The 21,128-nt window shown below is 33.0% G+C and overlaps 1 protein-coding gene and 1 non-coding gene across 2 annotated transcripts; one reads left to right on the plus strand and one right to left on the minus strand.

The window, feature by feature from the left end:
• Positions 1-791: 791 nt before the first annotated feature.
• Positions 792-951, minus strand: LOC128195670 (U1 spliceosomal RNA). Its single transcript, XR_008247467.1, has one exon. It is a non-coding gene; the product is annotated as a U1 spliceosomal RNA (small nuclear RNA).
• Positions 952-14,179: 13,228 nt separating this feature from the next.
• On the plus strand, positions 14,180-20,108 carry LOC108327079 (adenylylsulfatase HINT3). Its single transcript, XM_017560786.2, has 7 exons — positions 14,180-14,588; positions 15,848-15,903; positions 17,875-17,932; positions 18,628-18,694; positions 19,346-19,401; positions 19,523-19,576; positions 19,679-20,108. The coding sequence occupies exons 1-7, from the start codon at positions 14,400-14,402 to the stop codon at positions 19,811-19,813; spliced, it is 615 nt and encodes a 204-aa protein (XP_017416275.1). The 5' UTR covers positions 14,180-14,399; the 3' UTR covers positions 19,814-20,108.
• The last annotated feature ends 1,020 nt before the right edge of the window (positions 20,109-21,128 follow it).

Raw genomic sequence — 21,128 nt, forward strand, 5'->3', positions numbered from 1 at the left:
TCAAGAAACCACTAACAAGTAATCTTATCCGGAAGAGTATGTGTATGTCTTAAGTATGGAAAATTATAATTTTGCCTTCCCATACGCAATAGTATTAAGATACTCAATTTTCTTTCACAATACACTCCAACAATATGTTTGAAGTATGGAAAAATATAGTCAGGTTAACCACAGTAAACTAAATAACTTTGGAGGAAGAACTATGTCAAGAACCAAACAATAACTGTCAATAACTGTCACTAAATGTCAGACACCACCACTCAATTAAAATAAAGGTAACTGCTCATATGGTTGACTATCACAACCTTTTCACAGTTGACACTCTTTACTGCAATGAAGAAAAAAAGTTCCAAATGGTTGTTCATTGAAAACATATCAGCAGAAGAGATTAATTCAATAAATGTCCAGTATGGAACAATATATCATGAATCAAAATGGTTGTTCATGCAAAACACATAAGCAGAAAAGATTAATTTACATAATTATAAACACAGTTAATAAATGTCTAATATGGAACACTATAGCATAAAGTATTCCATGAACTAAGGCTATAAATAAATACTTTAAAAGCTATATTTGTAAACTAAATAGGAGGGGTTTGCTCTACCAATGTAGGACACCGCTAGGATAGACCTTAGAAAGAACAACACACAGACAAGGTCAATTTGTGAGATTTAAATTCAAATTAAATATTTTGAGGAAGAGAACTATTTTAGATGTGATAAGTATACTAAATTACTAACTAACTATATTCTCTACAATAGAAGCAAATAAATATTTAAAACTAAATAATAGGGGCTGCGCGAACGCAAGCCCCTCTGCCACAAATCATGATGTAGGCTCCACCACTAGGGTAGACCTTAGAACAGCACCCCTTCAATGTGCAATGAAGGTTACTGGTCTAAGCTATGAGTCTTCATGATCACTCATTAACCCCATCCAGGTAAGTATGTTGTCCTAGGCCACAAGTATTTCTTTTATAGTTCATATTCTATAATATACTCTGTTGGATGTACCAATGTGGAACTTCATAATGTTTACATTAGCTATCTGTGTCACTGCAAGTTATTTTAAGAAGAAATGCATGTTTTTTTTTAAATCTAAAAGAGTTTCAACTCGAACTAGTTACTCATTCAAAAACAAATCAGCAGACAGGTCAATTTGTGGGATTTAAATTCAAATTAAATATTGTGAGGAAGAGAATTATTTTAAGAGAATTATTTTATTGTGAAACTAATTCTAATGTAGAGTAAGATGTTTGGCATGACTTACAAAAACTGCATCTATCCTAAAATCTGTATCAGAAAAACAGAATTCAAAATATGTGAAGCGACTTGTTTCATTAGCGCAGTTGAATTAGTTAAAATTAAAAAATTTAAAATTCACCTAAAAAGAAAGTAAGAATTTGATATTTTTCTTATTCTCAAATTCATATTTTGATTTCTATAATTTGGATGAATCTAATTTCGGATCAATTCAATTCAACTCAACTTAGTATCTTGGCCAAACTCGAATCTTTTAAAACTGACACAATTTCTGTCAATTCCGTCTAACTTGGACTTAGATTAAGTTAAATCCAACTAAACTTACTCAACATGAACATAGTCTCTAGACTAAACATAATTTTATTGTCTTGGCTTGACTTGAATCCAAGTAAACTTCATTCGAGTTTACTTGACTTGACATGGGTATGGTCGACTATGATTGAAATTGCAATTTTTTTATAATTTGCATTATCATTATTATGTGACTATTTGTTTTATGGTCAGAGGTATTTTCATACGAGAGTATTTAGTTTAACTTGCATGAAATTGAATATTCTAGGCCAAGAGGGTTTGTTTTTCCCTTCAGCCTCTTGTATTTTCCATCGTTTATGATGCACTTCCACCTGTCAAAGGTAAAAATTTAAAACTATTATTAATTATTATTGGTTTATAAGGTATATATATTTGTTCTATGTGTGTTATTGTGTTAATATCTGTGAACAGGGATTCATACTATTGGATTGGGCATTTTAGAAATTGAGACAAGATATGGTATTTTGACTTTGATATCGATAGGAACAGAAAATGACAGGATTGTGTCGTTTGGCGGGGTAACTATGATTGAGTTTTATGAGTTGAAGGATCCATGCCACCTGCATTTAAATTAGGAGGGAAACATTTCTATTTAGGATGTTTTCTTTTGAAGGCATGCAAATGACTTAGGAGAATGGCAATAACCTGCTAGCTCTGTTGATAATAACTCCTCTTATTCTTGGGAAATGTAATTGGTAGTTTGATTTTTCGTTAAGTTTTTTCAGTATATTTTAATGCTGGACTCAATTTTTGTTGCTAAATGTTTGGAGAAGAGACATAATGCTGTAAAACGGTCGTTAAAAATATTGGTTGTGCACCATCAGAAGGATTAGAAGAAGCAAAACTGAATGTTATCTGACTTGTGGCTGGAAAAGATTTTGCAAGGACAACATGTTAGCAGCTGGAGATCTAATTAGCAGACCATAAACAGAACAGCTTCATTAATGTTGTCAAAGTTTAGACTTCTAATGATTTAGTAAATAGGTAGGAACAGCTTCATTAGCATTTTGATGCCTTTTATATTTGGATGTTAATGTTATTTTGATGATGTTAATAACGGTTTAGGTTTTGTGACTGCGGGATATGGATGTATTTCATACCAGAAATGGATTTGAAGATTTTATTTTGTTAATTGTTATTAATTGTTATTATTACCATGTTAAGAATACCGAGTTTTTGTAATTTGGTTACATATAGAAGGAAATTGTTTAATGATGAAGAAAGAATTAGGTAATAAAAAGCATTTGAAATAAATCTGTATTACTAGCGGCCAATCATGTTATGCATACTCGTTCCAAACACTTTGAGTTTGATATCCACTTTGTTCGTGACCATCTACATCAGAAACATATATAGCTCATTCATCTTCCATCTCGTTTTCAAGTAGCAGACATATTCTCTCCTTCTCTTTGTCTGATCGTTTCTATCAAAAACTTAAGGTAGTCACCAAATCTACCACAAGTTTTAGGGGGAATATTACATAACTAACATAACCATCTATTCTTGCATGGCCTCTGCATATCTTCTGTAACCTTTATATATTCGTCACTCCTTTGTAAATCAGTCTGTATCTTTTCTTTTCATATCAATAATACAAGCATATGCATTCCTTCATTCTCTCCTTTTATCTTACAAGTGGATTTGGGAATATATTCATACTGGTTACTTGATCAGAATGAGAATGAGAAAAAAAGTAGTTATAGGACAGTGTAGGGATAAATTTTTATTTTGAACATGAGGATCTAATAATAAACATTTCAAAATATACTCACAAGTCACAATTTCATGATGCTTGGTCTCCTGTACTTTTTACCAGCTAATATAACTTTTAACTTACTTATAAGTGCTCGATCTAACATATTCGGTATAATTATGAATGGTCACACTTCAAATAATATTTTGATTATTTAAAAAGAGTACGATCAAAGTATAAAATGTAATCATCTTGTATTGGTATAGCGATAATAATTTATTGTAGTCTTATTAAGAAATCAAATCAACATAAAAATATCAAACACAAATTTTTCTTTATTCTCAAAACCTTTACATATTATTGAAGTCTCATCTTATTTTAAAAGAGGAGAGTCTTTTGAACCATAATTACAATGTATCCACTTAAAAGTGCATCTAATAGTGTTAATTTGATCTTGTGGAAACTTTAAAAGGGTCAAAAAATATAACAACTTAGCAAAGAGTAATAACCAAGTGGAAAATCAATCCCCCCTTCTTGCAAGAATTTGTGAGGAGCACCAAACAAATAGAAAAAAAACATAATTCAAAGCACAAAGAGATACCAACAATTTTTAACGAGAAAAATCCCTCAATGCAAGGGTAGAAACCACGAGTCGCCAAAACCAATGAAAAATTCACTTTGATCAATAATAGGATACAAAAGAGTTTCCAATAACAACACCAAATGGTGTTTTCAATCAACCAATTTAATTAAGCACAAATGCTTACAAATGGGAACAAAGAAGATGAAAATTCTTCAAAACAAGGTTGTTGATGCAAGACTAATTTCTCCCAAACTATACCTCTGATTAACGATCCGAGCAGTCAGAATGAAGAACCGTACGTCTGGAACCCACTGTCCAAATATCAGCCCGATCCAACGATACATGACTTCACAACAACGAAAACACCAGTGCAGTTTTAGGGTTATGCGGGAAAGATTTCTCTCTCCCTTTTTGTCTCTCTTGGTTTTTTCCTCTCTTCAAATGACTCTAATGTGCCCTACTAATTTTTCCCATCTCCACTAAACCTAGTGAGACATAACGGTCCATATTATTTGGGCCTATTCTCCACATAGGAAGGGAGTCCAATAACCCAACAAATCCTCCAAACCAGTGATCTCACAACAAACTTCAAACTTTTCTTTTAGCAATGCTTGGTCATCATATTAGCACCATTATCATTTGTATGAACTTTAGTTAAATCCAACAGCTTAGCATCCAAAACATCACGTATCCAATGATACCACACATCAATATGTTTGGATTTAGAATGAAAAATTAAATTATTACTGTTAACACTTCGGCAAGTGTACCAAATCGTATCAAGTAATAATAATTGGTAAGATCAAGTATCGTTTCCCTAGAGACTCACGGCCTAAACATTCATATGGTTTCTTGATTAATTAGGACTTGTAAACGAAATCATTGTGTTTGTATTGCGGAAAATAAATATGCATGCAAGTTTTGATCAATTGGATTGAAAGATGCAAAGGTGATTGATATAAAATAATGAATGATTATGTTGTTGGGGTTTCCGACTTATCCTATCCACTCTCATGTATTTATGAATTCATCTTCTTCATTAATGTTAATGTCTTTTTCTAATTTACCTTAAACCTGATGTCTCGGTGAAGAAAGCCTACTCCTAATTACTAGTTCACAATGTCTTGTCTCCCTAGCAATTAATCATGCATTACATTTGCACAGAAGCTTAAAGACAACCAAACCTCCTATCCCCATGTATAGATAATATTGCTTTTGGGAGAATTTCCCCAGTGCTAGATTTTCTCATGTGTCCATAGTGACAAAATCAATAATCATGCAATTGAATGAGTTAAACAAAGCATGGATAGAGTATAGAGGAAAAACCCTAACAATTAATGAAGTAAAACATTTTATAATAAGAATCAATTCAATAGATGAGAGTTTCAAAAGATTACATCATTTCCCCAACAATAATGGAGGTTTAGTTCACCATAGACATGGTGAAACTAGATGAAAATAATGAAAGATAGAACCCTAAAAGTTGAAGATCAGAGCTTCCACATCCAAAATCCGCCTTCGAGGGGTGAAAGGAGTGTATTTTCTCCTCTTTTTGTCCAAAGATATGAACCCTAGAACGTCCAAAACCTTAAATAGTTCATTAAAAATACAGAAAAATAACCCAAGCCCAAGTTGTCAGTGCTCAGCGACCCAAAATGGCGCTCAACGGTAGCTGCGACACTCAAATGACCCTCAGCGGTGGCGCCCAAGCGTGAAACGGTGCTTTCAAAACCAAACTAGCACTCAATGGTGGCGCTCAACGCAACTTTTTCTGCACTATAGTTGACTTTTCTGCACTCTGGTTGACTTTTCTGCATTCTTGTTGACTTTTATGCATTCCAACCATTCGGTACTTTAACTCTTCTTTCAAATCATTCCAATACCCTACAAAATCAAGGGAATCTAGCACAAAACCATTAAATTCACCTTCAACCCTCTTATTCACAAAACTAAAGCAAAAACATGAGTTAAAGCAAGTTTCTAAGTCAAAAAGGATTGATTTTATTATCAAAATTAAGTATAAAAATAACGGTATTTCAACCGTTATCACTTACTAAGATGAATAGAACTTTGATTGTCACAATACAACAAGTATTTACCTTGCACAAAACCAAGCTCCTGTAAGAATTTCTTCACCGATAACAACTCCTTACATGCTTCGGTAAGTGCAATGAATTTTCCCTCAGTAGCAAACAACTCTACACACTTTTTCAACTTTGATTGCCAAGCCATGGCTCCCATGCAAACTAAATCAAATAGCATGAAGTGGACTTTCTGGAATCAATGTCTCCAAATATATCTAAATCTGAGTAACCCACCAAAGTAGGCTTATCACCTCCAAAACAAAGCCTCAAACTACTAGTATCGCGAAGATACCTCAAAATCCATTTTACAACATTCCAATGCTCTCTACCTGGATTTGACAGAAATCTACTAATTTTACCAACAACATGTGCAATATCAAGCCTTGTACATACCATTGCATATATCAAACTACCCACTACAAAAACATAAGGAACTTTTCTCATATATATCTTCTGAACTTCATTTGAAGGACTTTGTTTAACACTCAACTTAAAATGAGTAGCAAGAGGAATAGTTACAACTTTAGAATTTTCCATTTGGAATCTTTGCAACGCCTTCTGAATGTAGTGCTCTTGTGACAACTAAGTTTCTTTTCTTTTCTATCATGAGTGATACTTATACTAAGAATCTTCTTAGTAGCTCCCATGTCTTTCATGGTAAATGACTCTCCTAGTTGCTTCTTCAACCTGTCAATTTTGGATACATCTTTCCCAACAATAAGCATGTCATCAACATATAACATGATAATGAAATCATTCCAAAAAATTTCCTGACAAAAACACAATGGTCAGAAGTGGTCTTCTTGTAGCCTTGCTCACACATAACAGACTCAAACTTCTTATACCACTACCTTGGAACCGGCTTCAAACCATATAGGCTTTTTCGTAGCCTACACACATAGTCTTCCTTGCTTTCAACAAGAAAACCATCATGTTCCTTCATGTAAATCTCTTCCTCCAAATCACCATGAAGGAAAGTTGTCTTCACATCCATCTGCTAACCTCCAAATCCAAAGTAGCAGCTAAACTTAACATAGTTTTGATGGATGTCATCCTCACCACAAGTGAGAAAATCTCATTGAAGTCAACACCTTTTCTTTGTTTGAATCATTTCACCACTAATCTGCCTTTGTATCTGGTAGATGTAGAATTGCTCTCTTGCTTCACCCTGAAAATTCACTTGTTCTCGAAGGCTCTCCTACCCTTAGGCAACTTCACCAAGTCATAAGTGTGATTATCATGCAAAGATTTCATCTCATCCTGCATTGCATCCAACCATTTTTTCTTTTCTTCACTCACAATGGACTACTCATCATAACATTTAGGTTCTCCCTCATCAGTCAACATCACATAATCATTGGTAGATAACTTCTTAGAATGTTGTGTTGGTCAGTCAGATCTTCTGGGTTGAGCTTGAGGTAGCTAAGGTACATCACTATTACTCTCATCTTGTGACACCTCATGTTCCTCTTCATCAACATTATCAATAGGAACATCCAAGTCATCTCTAACCTGCTGATTATCAATATCACCATGTTGCTCATGATCATCAATATCCAAATCATTAGTAAACAATCGAATTGGATCAACATCAGCCATATTACCATCTTCCTTAGGTGTAAACTTCTTCACCTTATCAGTATCTTCAATGGTTTGATTTTCCATGAATTACACATCACAGCTTCTAACAAATTTCTTTTCAATGGGGTCATATAACTTGTAGCCAAATTCATCCTGGCCAAAATCAATGAAGATGCATTGCCTTGTCTTCACATCCAACTTGGATCTTTCATCCTTTGGAACATGAACAAATGCTTTTCAATCGAAGACACACAAATGATCATAAGTAACATTCTTTCCAAACCAAATCTTGTTTGGCACCTCAAAGTTCAAAACAACTGCAGGACTTAGATTAATAACATGCACTTCTGTAAGCAATGCCTCACCCTAGAAATGCTTAGGCAATTTTGCTTCAGAAAGCATACACTTAACTCTTTCAATCAATGTCATGTTCATCCTCTCAACTAAATCATTCAGCTTTTTGGGAGGAGTATTCTTATGTGCAATACTATATTGTCTACAATAAACATTAAATGGTCCACAATATTCACCATCATTGTTAGTACGAATGCACTTTAGCTTCTTGCGTGACTGCCTCTCAACCAAAGCATGAAATTTTTTAAACCTGTCCAACACTTGGTCCTTTCTATGTAGTGCATAGACCCAAAGCTTCCTAGAATAATCATCAATAAAAGTAACAAAGTAAAGTGCACTACTAAAAGACTTTACCTTCAATGGGCCACGATCAATTATCCACATGCTCTCATGATATACAAGATTATTAGTGTCATAATCATGAAGACAAACAAGGTCACCGCATGTAGTAGTAGTAACACAATCACCATCATCATTATCCTTTTCTCTTTGTTTACCCTTTTTGTCTTTGCTCTCTTTCTTCCACACACAAAAAGTAGTTCTTTATATGCCCTGTTTTGTGACAATAGTGATACTCCACATTTGTGTATTGAGACTTATACTTGCTCTTGCTTTTATCTCTACCACTATTTTGTTCTTTCTTTTGGCTTCTCCCCCTATTTTCTGTAATAAAAAATTCTGAATAAGATGAAGTACCTTGTATCTTCCTTCTCATCTCCTCATTAAATGCACCACTCTTTGCCATTTGCAAAGAAATATCACCATTAGGGGTAGCCCTTATCATGGAAACCTGAAATGTCTCCCACGAATTCGGTAAAGAGTTTAATAGGAATAATTCCAATAGATCATCATCAAATTTTATACCCACTCCTGTTAATTGATCATAGCGTCCTTGAAACTCACTCAAGTGATTTGAAACAGAAGTTCCTTCCTTGTACTTCAACTCCACAAAATTTTTCAACAAGTACAATTTATTAGTCCTTAACTTAGAACGTACAAGGACTCAAGTTTATCTCATAGGCTTCTCGCATGCGTCTCATTCGCAACAAAATTATAAACATTATCATCAACAAACAGCTTGATAAATCCACACACCTATTGATGTTCAAAATTCCATTCTTCATCTGACTTGGATTCCGACTTATTGGAAGTAAAAATATAAAGATGCAAATTTTTCACAAATAGCAAGTCCTTCATCTTGTATTTCCATAGGTGATAATTTTCTCCATTCAAAGGAATCAATTTTATATGTGTCTTCATCATTCATGCAAACTAAACATTCCCTTAACCAAAGAGCTCTTATGCCACTTTGATGGGTAAATGGCCAAAAAATATAAAAAACTTAGCAAAGAGTAATAATGAAGCAAAAATGCAATCCCCCTTCTTGCGAGAATCTGTGAGGAGCACCAAACAAATAGAACAAAAACAGAATTCAAAGCATAAAGAGACACCAACAATTTTTAACGTGGAAAACCCCTCAATGCAAGAGTAAAAACTACGAGTCGTCAAGACCAAAGAAAAATCCACTATGATCAATAATAGGATAGAAAAGAGTCTCCAATAACAACACCAAATGGTGTTTTTAATCAGCCAATTTAACTAAGCACAAATGCTTATAAATGTGAACAAAGAAGATGAAAATTCTCCAAAACAGGATTGTTGATGCGGGACCGATTTCTCCCAAACTATACCTTCGATTAACGATCCGAATGGTTAGAATGAAGAACCCTACGTCTGAAACCCACTGTCCAAAAATCACCTCGATCTAACAGTGAACAACTTCACAATGAGGAAAACACCAGTGTAGGTTTAAGGTTATGCGAGAAAGAGTTTCTCTCTTCCTTTTTCTCTCACTTGGTTTTTTCCTCTCTTCAAATGACTCTAGTATGCCCTACTAATCTGGCCCATGTCCACTAAACCTAGTGAGATATAATGGTCCACATTATTTGGGCATATTCTCCATATAGGAAGGGAGCCCAATAACCCAATACTTTTTACCATTTATTATAACTTTTAACTTACTTATAAGGGCTCGATTTAACATATTAAGTGCTCAAACCAGGATAAAACATTTTGTGTGATTTTCTCTATCTCTACACTTTTAGTTTACCAACTATTTGATAAAAGTTCTAACAGAAAATCACAATTTTTAAAAGAACTAATTCACCCCTCCCCTCTTGGCTTTTGACCGTTTCACACTCTTTAAAACATTTTCGCTGCGCGATACCAGTTTACAACATTAATTTTATCTTATGGAAACTTTAAAAGAAAATTATAATAGACAACATAAGTATGTCCTTTTCCTGGTGTATCATTGGAATGTATTTAATTAATTTTAAAATTGAAAATTAAGAAAAAAAAATATCATTTATTTATGGTTAGTAACTTGACATACCTTCATAGTCTAGTAGGTAGATTAATAACAATTTTGGAAAATGATATGTTAACATGATTTTTAAACATTTTGACACAGTTGACGGGTAATTTTCCAACTGTTTCGTTAATTATTTTAGAAGTTGTTGATGTGAAAATGTTTGGATGAAAAATTGCACAAATGTAATGGCGTGATACTTCCTTTCTTCTTCTTTTCGAGTTTAAGCCCAGAAAACCTAAGTTACTTGTCGAGCATTCGTTTTCTAATTTCTCTTCTTCCTTCTTAGGCGCCAGTTGTTTTTTGTTTTGTTCTTTCTGTTTGTTCTTAGCCACTTTTGAGACTGTGTTGTTTGTTCATTGTTGTGCCAAGCTTGCCTTCTCGTTTGCCCCATTTAGAGGCAAGTTCGTTGTGGTTAGGGAGTTTCTTAGGCACAATGTTTTCCTTCTTAGACGTAAGTTCTTCATTCGTTCTACATTGCGAGTTTAGAGTGGAAAACCTAGCTTGTTCTATTTTGATCTATTTTCTCCTTGCTTTATGTTTCATTGTTTTTTAATGAAATGAATAAAGGTAAAGATCGTGAAGTTGGTCAATGTAGTTATTTCAGCAAGGTATGTGCATTTATATGGTAATGCGAAGAAGTTTAGTGATTTATATATGAGCTATAATGAATTTTGTATTTGTAGCTTTATTTTCATCATTCGTGCAAATCAAAGTATGTTGGTGTTGTGAATGAAAGGTTAAGTGTGGAATAGGAAGCATTTATTGAAGGCACACCGTTTAGGGGTTGACGGTCTTGAACAATCATGTGAAGATTAGTAGGAATGTTTTATCTGAGTTATGTAGTATGTGGGTTGTGTCGAAACAATCGAAACAATCGGTATCGATATAGAGTCACACAGCGGAATAAAATAAGATAGCGGAAAGCGTGTAACGATCACAACACAAGTTAAAATAATCGGTTTCAAAAAATTGATTTTCTTAGCGAACTTTTATCGAACAGTTGATGTGCTAAGAGTTTAGGGATCAAGAAAATCAACACATAATTTTTATCCTGGTTCGAATCAAAAGATTCTACGTCCAGTCGTTAATCACTATAAATAGTGATTAACCTTTTTCACTAAAAATATAGTTGTACATATTATAAGATAATGAAATGAGCAAAGAATAGAAAACACCTTCCTTCGACAAACGAACCAGAAGAGTGCAACAAGTAACTTCCTTCGACAAACGAACCGGAAGAGCTTCCTTCGACGCACGAACCGGAAGCAACAACTCTGCCAACTTGAAGAGAAATGCTCTGACCTTTGACACACAAAGCGCGAGCTTCTCCTATTCACAAGACCAGACAAGAGCACTCTATCACTTTGAGAACTGCCTTAGACAAACTGTATTCTCAAAATGGCATAGATCCTTTTCACTCACAGAGAGCTTCCCTTAGGCACAAAGCTCTAATACTCTCAATTGAAAAGTTTTTTTCTAAGAGCTGTGAAGACCTCTATTTATAAGCCTAGTTTCGTGCAGGGTCAAAAACTGAAAAGACATCTCCCAACTGCCACTGATAATCGATTATCAAAAGTGATAATCGATTATTTGTGTCCGTTATGGGGTTTTAAAAAAAGTGATAATCGATTATCCTGAGCAATAATCGATTATTCCAGAGACTTTGACAGAATTAAATGAAACAATGATAATCGATTATTCTGTGTAATAATCGATTATTTGTGCAAGCAACTCTCTTTTAAACTGGCTCGTGATAATCGATTATTCCTCTTGATAATCGATTATTTGTGCAATGACTCACTAAATACGAAAACTTCTAAGAGTTTTTACATCATTACATTTTATCCTATACATTTGTTTCTACAAAATGCGTTTAACAAAGATGCATTTAGAGTCTTCAATTCTTCAGCTTTTATCATCATCAAAATTTCACAGTAGCTTCAAGATACCAATGCTCCTCATTGGTAACAGGTTGAAAGGAGGGGTCATTTTTCCTTTGGTGACAAAGTAGTTGAATTTAATTTTTATATGTATGTTTAGGATTAGGATTGAGTGTTGTGGGAGAACACATTGATTTAAATTAGGTTGGTATACATAGTGAATGTATGAAGTATTTTAGTGCTGGAAAAGTTGATGTTAATGTGATATATGATTTTTTGTTGGAAAAACATCAAATGTACCTATAGAATTTTTTGCAGCGCTTATATTTTGTTAGGCATATCTAAGTTTTTGCTACCAAATCAAAATGGAATAGTTTTTCCATACTTTTTAATATTCTAAACGGCTTAGAGAGTGTGGGAAAATATGATCGGGTTAGTTTGGTTTATGAGTATCTGGTGGGGATTTTGTGCAATGCTTCATTGATATTTAAGAATGAAAAAATAGTAAAAGTCACTTCCATGTTGTTGGATATGTTTACTTGTTACAGGTAAACCATCTGTATGTAGTTGTGTTTGGAATGGACTTTGTTTATATTGTATAATGATGTATGACTAGTTTTGTTGTTGTTACTGTTTTAGTTATGGTTTTTTTGATCATTTTGTCAATTGCAACCCAAAGTTCAATTATGGAATAACAAAATTTTCTTATTATTGCATTGGACAAATGTCAAAGTAAGTGACACTGTTATTAGAAGTGCTTTCAATAAGGTTGTGGTTAGTATTTTGATTGGTTATTTGTTGTATATAAGTTTTTTGTTTTATTCCCTTAATGAATTATTGTTATTTTACTGGTTGTTAGTGATATTGGTGGGTCAAAAGAAGAGTTATGTTATCATGTTGGTCATTGTGAACACAAACTGTATCAATACACTCATTTTTTTCAAACAAAAATTGTCAAACCACACATAGAAAATAAGTGGGTAGTAATGACCAAATAAGTGGGTAATTGTGTTGGACTTTCTGTACATGTTTTCTTACATTTAATTCGTTCAAGGTTGATATACTACCTATCTACCAATAAGGTCATCATAATTAGAAACTATGAACACAAATTGCATCAATACACTCACTTTTTCCAAACAAAAATTATCAAACCACACATAAAAAATAAGTGGGGAGCAATGACTAAATAAGTGGGTAGTTGTGTAGGATTTTTTGTACAAGTTTATTACCATTACATAGATTTCGAAGACATTAACAAATTTTGTAAAACTTCAAACCAATTTATTAAACGTTAAGTACAACTCCTTACAACATAAATTTACATGTTTTACCTTGTACAGTAGTATGTTCCAATAAATAACAATTTACATTGATAATTCGAACAAATAAATTGAAGTTTTCAAGCACTTTTTCCCTTCAAATATTGTCTTTATCTAGTATCCAATCACACATGTATTTTTTCCTAATGTGTTGTAGTTGCTCTTGCACAAACAAATATTATTGAGTCATACGAGGTTCCTGTTAACTAACATAACACAAAAGCATAATATCAAAGTATGTAACAAATATTGACATTATTAAACATTGTTCTACTTACATCGATTTATTCAAGATTGTTTTTCCATCGTATTTAAAAACATTATTCCACAACTCAATCATTTTAATAACAATAACTCCACGATTATATCTAAAACAATCATAACACCATGTAAACAAATTATCATAGTAAACCTTAATAAAATGTATATATATTCAATGGGATAATACTTTGGTGAAAAACAATAAGCCAAACCACTTACATATTTGGTTGAATAGGAATAGCGACGTACTGTTCTTCAAATATTGACTTTGTGTCTTGAATAGAATTTTACAACATAGAAAGTATGAGTTTCATATTATAGACTAGCACATAAATAAGAGTAAATAAGAGAATGTGTAATTTTTCATCCAAATATTTCCATGTCAGTAGCTTGTAAAATAATTATCAAAATAATTAAAAAATAACACATTTGCTTTATTTCTTTGTTGTCGTTACAAGGATCAACATGGCCAGAAGAGATAGGAGCAGCGAAAATGGTTTGACCAATGATCATTGAGCCTCCACACCACATGTATCGTCCTCTCATGTGGATAAGCCACACCAACTCAAACAAAACTCCAAAACTCAAACCCCATCATGTTCCCTTCCTTCCATTCTCTTCTCTCCACTTTCAAACACCACTCATAGACACACAATCACCCTTTTTTCTCATTCAAAAACTCACCATACCATGTCCGTTCAGGCACGACGGCTTGCCGTTTTCTGCGCCCATCTTAACCCGACCCGATTACCTCCGGATCCTCCCGCTCTATTTCTTTCGCCTTCCCTCTGTGCTCCTCATTCCGAAGCCGAAAACCGCACTCTGCAAGACGATTGCGTTTTCTGCAACATTATTCGTGGCCAATTACCATCTTTGAAGGTACACACTTTTTATTTTTGGAAACTGTGGTCAACGATCAAACCCTCGTTCAATGTTTTTCAGAATCTACACAGTTAATGGCATCAATTTTGTTCCGAATGATAATGTTTGCGGGATTGCAAATTTCCAAACTCCAAAGTTACTGATTGATTTTAGTTCGTGACATGAATATTTTTTACGGAGCAATTTGTTGTTGTGAATCTTAAAAGGCTGGGGCACGGGTTGTATGATTCATGTACAATGAGTTTTCCAAATTCATTGATGTGGTGATTTTTTTTCTGCCACGTGTTATAAATAATTCTGCATTTTGTAAAGCTGCTAAGCCAATTGCCTCGGTGAATCACTGTGTGTTGGTTAAACATACATGAACATTATTCAATGTGTTTACTGGTTCATTTTGTTGCCAAAACATGGATAAATAGAGTTTGAGAAGCTCTATGTTTCTGAAAAGAAAAATCTAACAGCTAAGCCTTATGGTGAAAGCTTTATATGTGCTAAGAAATCATAAATGCCTTAGTTGATGCAGTGAAATATTGTGTTTATAAATTGGACACACGAAACATTTTGTGTTTATTTAGTAGGGGCCATGGTTATGTTTCATATTTTGTTGATTGGAGTTTGATACTGAACCTGTGATAATCAGAGACAGAGATGGGGAGAGGGGAGAGTTTTATTAATAATTGAAACCTAGCTTCAAGAACCTGAAAATTTTACCACTATTGAAAAGTATTGATAGATGGAATTTCTTAGTTTAAATTTATGAATAATTGAAATACTGATATTTATTCTAGCAAAAGTTTGTGAACGCTTCACCTAATCGACTAGAGTTTTCCATTGTTGGTTTTGATGCTTTGGGCCTTAAAATAAAGGGAGCCTCGTTACCATGTGACCTAGAACTTAACCTCTAGGTTACCCTCTTGCAAACCTAATCGAGGTTCAAATTCTGGAAGTGACCTCATGCAAATGCAAGCTAAGGTTGCAAACTACAGACGTGGACAATGGTTTAACCCTTCCTTGGATCTTTTGCATAGTGGTAGCATTATCGGACAAGGTTACCTTAGCTTTCAATGCTTACACATCAGGAACTATTTAAAATTGTTAATTTTCTTTTTTTAGTTCTTCCAAACATGTTTATTTTTACATTTTCAATCCAAGTACTTATTTGTTGTCATTGCTCTTTTGTTATAATTAATATACTCTTCAACCATGTTTTTCATAACTTTGACCTTACTTTTCTTAATATTTTGTCAAACCAACAGCTTTATGAAGATGACACGTGCCTATGCATACTGGATACAAGTCCGCTGAGTCATGGGTAAGGTGTCATGTCTCAAGGTGCAATTCCGTATAGGTATATCATAAGGCATTGTATTTTTGTTATTTCACTATTTTATGGACATATATATAGACATCACAACTTGAGTAAATAAGAGGCATGTCTTTTGAGTTTTATATTTGAGTTGTGACATTGAATATCAAAATTGCTTCATTTAGTCAATATTTAATGTCTTCAATCCTTTTCCATTGCATTTCCTTTATGTCATAATGCAATTTTGAAGTCATTCTGGTGCACAATCTAAGTTAACACGAAAACTGCTTGTCCTGGTGAGCCAATCTTTCATAATACATTAAGCAAAATAATATCCCAAAACAAATTGTGTTTTAGATTTTTCTGAAAATTTAAATATCTTCCCTTCTAATATTAGCATTCATAAATGATAGCACTTGGTAACATACACAGACTCACAACATGTCAACAACCACCAACGAACAATAAGAAGAAACAACAAAAGTATAACGTTTGTAGTATTAAAAGATCTAGAATAACCCCAGATAATTTCCAAAAAATTAATCTCCTACAGATGCAGTGTCAGCTTTCCAACAAAACAGGAGACCTACCCAAAGTTAACGGGGAGAACTACAGGTCCCACTAACATTGTAATCAACTATCTTGTAATCTGATTAAAAAAAATAGAAGTGGTCTGTCATTCAGACTCAGAGGGAATCATAACAACCAAAGTGAAGTTAATTGGAAAGGAAACACCAGCAAGGTACTAGTGGTTCCTTTTAAGAATCGAATAAGACACATCTAGTGCAACGAAGGTGAATAATATAAACAAAATAAATAAAATGTGCACATGTATAAGAAGTTAGGAAATAAATGTTAAGATGATTTTGTTTACTGAGAAAGCATAAAATAATATGTAAAGGTGATGATGAAATATAACCATTTCCATAAAGGAAAGTTGTAGGGTTTTTTCAATATTCCACTGTTCACACTTGTGACAACCAAACTTGAAAGTTTTCATCTCATTGATGGCCATTCCCTCCGATGTTGATGCATCCCTAGGGCGATATAATCTAATGGATAATTCTTTACTCAATCACATAATATGATCTCATGCTGTGGGGCAGGGCTTCATCTCATTGATAACCCTTTCTAGATACAGGATGATTCGTGAAACGAATAGCTCTTTTTCTCTTGGAAATTGGAATAAAATATACTTATGCATAACTAGATTTGCTTAGACTGTTATCTGCACTAATGCCTACGGGATTCTAACATGGGCTCCCCATAAATATTTAAATATTAATATCCACTTGCTTTATACCAAAGGAATAACATGAGATCAAGTTAGCCACTAATAGATACATTTTGCTCAATTCCCTGTTTTCAACCTCAAGTCTAAAAAAAAAAACACGGGGGTTGCAATGACTACTTGGGATGTTTTCTGTGAGGATAAAATGAGAGTAAGAAGAATTAGAGGACGAGAAACAAAGATTTAAAGCATTAGGTTAAGTGGGCATGTCATACAAGTATAGAATCTGTGGACAACAATTTGAAGAACAGAGTAGGAATGGAGTCTTTGGCTGAGGGGAAAGAAATAATAGAAAACATGGGTAGCTGCATAACAGGGATCATAGGAAGAAAAAAGGGAAGAAAAGTAAACAAGTGGGAGGTTTTTATTTCAAGCTAATTACAGAATTGTCATGCAGCCTTTTTCTTTTTCTGGTGATGCATTTCAAAACAAAAATATTCTAAACAGTGCAAGTCAATTTGGAAGAAAAGTGATGTAAACTTTTGTTTTTAATTCTGAAACAATATTTAAATACCATGGTTAAATTTACAATTGTTGGATAATTTCTTTGTTTGTCAATGGCATAGTGTTTGATTTGGTAATCATCTTTGCCTAAAAGTTTACAATCCGAGTCCTTTTACTTTTTCAGCTATACTGCATGGTGTTTTTTATTTATCTACTTCTCACTTCTACGTTGTGTTTTCTAGGCACTCCCTCATTATCCCAAAATCTCATTTTCCTTCTCTGGATGCTACTCCTCCATCAGTAAGTAATTTTCAATAGGTACACAAGAAGATTTGCTTTATTTTTTTGTAACTTCTTTAATGACTTACTCTATAATTTTAAGTCAATAATAAATTCTTTCTTCAAGAGGAAAGTCCTTCTGTGAAGGTTCTTGGGATGGATGTTAGTGGTGTATCAATAATGAAATTAAATATATTCATTATTGTTTAAAGTTAACATATGCATGCATAGTGATATATCTCTACTTAATCAGTGAAATGACTTGTTTAATTCTTAATCCTAAACCCTAGGATAATGACTGTAAAGTGAGGAGATTTTTCTTTTGAAATGATTGTCAACCTTGTTGTATCCTAGTTGACACAGCAAAGGGATAAATAGTGCATGATGGCGAGAGTGAACATATAAACCAAATAATGGAGATTTTGAGTGTTTCAGCATTTTTCTTTTCAATTTCCTCAAGCTCGTAAACTCTGCTAAATTTGTTGCTCTGTAAAGTGCAATAGAGACAAAATTCTCCTGTTTATTTACCCAAAATGCTCCACATTACTAATATGAATTTGTATCATCCCTATCTCCAAACTTGGTTGGTTGTTATCTTTTGATAGGTTATCTCTCTCTAGTTATTAATTGAAAGGTGTTGGTCCTGATTGATTATTTGTTTTTGTCAAACGTGTTTCAAAGCTCTTATTTAGCTAGCCTGATTGGCTATTATGCAGGTGGTAGCTGCAATGTTTTCAAAAGTTCCCTTCATTAGCAATGCAATCATGAAGGCTACTGGCTGCAGTATGTACTTCAATACCTGTACATTTATTTGAACTCTACTATGTGCTGTTCTCTTATATGGCATAGATTTAAAAAATTCAATTGAAACCGTGCTGGTAGATATTGAATGAGCTTGTGTAAGCTTAAAAATAAATTGCTTTAAGAAAACGTGATGAAAGTAAGTTATTCTTACGAAAACAGAAATTACTTATGCTTGGATATAATTATAAAAAATCTTTTTTTATCATTAAACATGTCTTTCCGTTTTTGAAAACAGATTCTGCACTAGCTTATTCTTGATTTCTGCTTTTTTAACCAAGTTTAAACAAACATCTAAAAAGATATATTAAATGTATTTTGTATCAAATTTTTTTTTCTCAAAATAAAAGTCAAACAAACTCGCCCATTGTATGGATTCCTCACCTTGGTTATTTATAGCAACAGTGACGGAAAAATTATTAACTTCTGTGTATGCTTGTTTTGTAATGCGGTTCTATGAATCTTTAGGAGTGTACCCACTTTTATTGAAAGATATCAAATTTTTTGTTGTTTGTTTGGGGAAAAATTACAATTACATGTTTTTTTCAGATCGGTTGATCATCTACTCTTTTGATAGTTCTATTATATAATCTCACGCCATGTAGTTTCATAGTATGTTTTGTATTCCTTCAGGTTCATTCAACCTGTTGGTCAACAATGGGGCAGCTGCTGGCCAAGTAATATACCATGTAAGATTTTAGATCTTCTATAATGTCACTTGCACTTTTATGGAATCATACATTTACTTGGATCACCAAAATTTGCAAGTTTTGAAATGTGGTTAATTTTGCTATAAAACGTGCTTTTCAGACACATGTTCACATAATTCCCCGTAAAGCATACGATTGTTTATGGGCTTCTGAGGTAAAATTTCATTTCCTTTTGATACGATATGGATATATGGTATTATAACGATATAACGATGTTATGGGAGTACTAATCAATAACACAATTCTTTAACTTTAGAGTTTGCTAAGGCGACGCGTTAATTTAGATGATGAGAAAGTTTCTCAGCTTGCAGCTCGTATTCAGAAGCAGTTATTGCCATCTGACATGAGCCAGGAAAGCAAGAATGAAAATTTTTGTTCATGTAAAAGTTAGTTGGATTATTCATCTGTTGTAACTTAAAAGTTTATATTTTCATTCAGAAGAATGATGCATACGCATAACTATTATCCAATGTAACACTCAACTTCAAAAATTGGGTAGTTGAGATTTTTGAACCATTGTTAAACCCAAGCCAAAAAAACTCAACTACTTATCTCTCGTCTATCCAGTATGAGGGTTATGTCAGATATTTTTTTGTACATGCATTATTTTCCTTTTATTTATGTTCCTATGTACAGTCGAATTTTTAATTTATCTGTTATATATTTATAAGAAGGATTTACTAGAAGAGGACATCTATAAATTTTTATGCTAATATTCTGAAGCTCAAAATTGTGATATCAAAGACTCCAGGCTTTTCTCTGCATAAACCCAAGTATCAATAATCTTCATTCCCTTTCAGCATCTTTAATTGGAGTTAATTTGCTCATATGAGTATTTTATTAATAAAAGTAATATTTTAATTTTATGAATATTTTAACATGGTTTCTGGATTTATATATTTGAAGAACTTTTCAATACTTGAGGAATTATGTAGCATTATCCTAATGTTTTTTATAATTATATGTATGACTTCACTGGTTTAAGGACTATTTAAAAAACAATTTACACTTCAAGTACTAATTTCATGATTTTTTCCTTTTTTTTGGAAAAACCATATTGACTTATCTGAGGTTGCCATGCAAAGAGAAAAAACAATCATAAAAACTGTTCGGGGAGCATTAAAAAATGTCTTTAATTACCTTTTCTTTTTCTTTTTTTATTCTATTTGATATTTTATTGATAAATTTTTTAATCAAATCTCTCAAATTTTAAAAAAATACAACAATGTGATAATTTCTTATACAATTATTAGTATTATCGTTAAGATAAAGTATTGACTATTTTAATTTAGATGTTATATAATTTATAATAAGCATGTGGTTAAAATTTATATAACTAATTATATAATTTCAAACATATACAATCATTACATTGTTAAGTTTTTTTAATTTAAAAAACTTGATTTAACATTAAAATAATCATATTGCTACCAATCTAAAATTGGGGAGTTCAGTGGAATATTTTATTAATAGAGAGACTTCATTAAACTGTTTACTAATTGTTTGGGTTTAAGCTCTCGATGTTAAGTGTATTGTTCATAACGGTCTCTAAACTTCAGGTTTGGGTCAAGATTTTCCCTGCACTTCACATTAGTTGTCGATTGGTCGAATCAGAATATTACTTACAAAAGACACTTTTATGCTAATGTCACTGAATGTGCAACAATGTTAACAATAAATGTGCAATGTAACCAACTACCTGAATA

The sequence above is a fragment of the Vigna angularis genome, chromosome 2 (assembly GCF_016808095.1).
Source record: "Vigna angularis cultivar LongXiaoDou No.4 chromosome 2, ASM1680809v1, whole genome shotgun sequence".
Taxonomy (NCBI): Eukaryota; Viridiplantae; Streptophyta; class Magnoliopsida; order Fabales; family Fabaceae; genus Vigna; species Vigna angularis.

What these genes read in the sequence shown, in the direction of transcription:
- LOC108327079 (XM_017560786.2), top strand. Translation starts at nt 14,400, where the DNA reads ATGTCCGTTCAGGCACGACGGCTTGCCGTTTTCTGCGCCCATCTTAAC. An exon ending in CATGAAGGCTACTGGCTGCA is followed by an intron (nt 18,695 to 19,345) that starts GTATGTACTTCA and finishes GTATTCCTTCAG; the next exon opens with GTTCATTCAACCTGTTGGTC. An exon ending in CTGGCCAAGTAATATACCAT is followed by an intron (nt 19,402 to 19,522) that starts GTAAGATTTTAG and finishes CGTGCTTTTCAG; the next exon opens with ACACATGTTCACATAATTCC.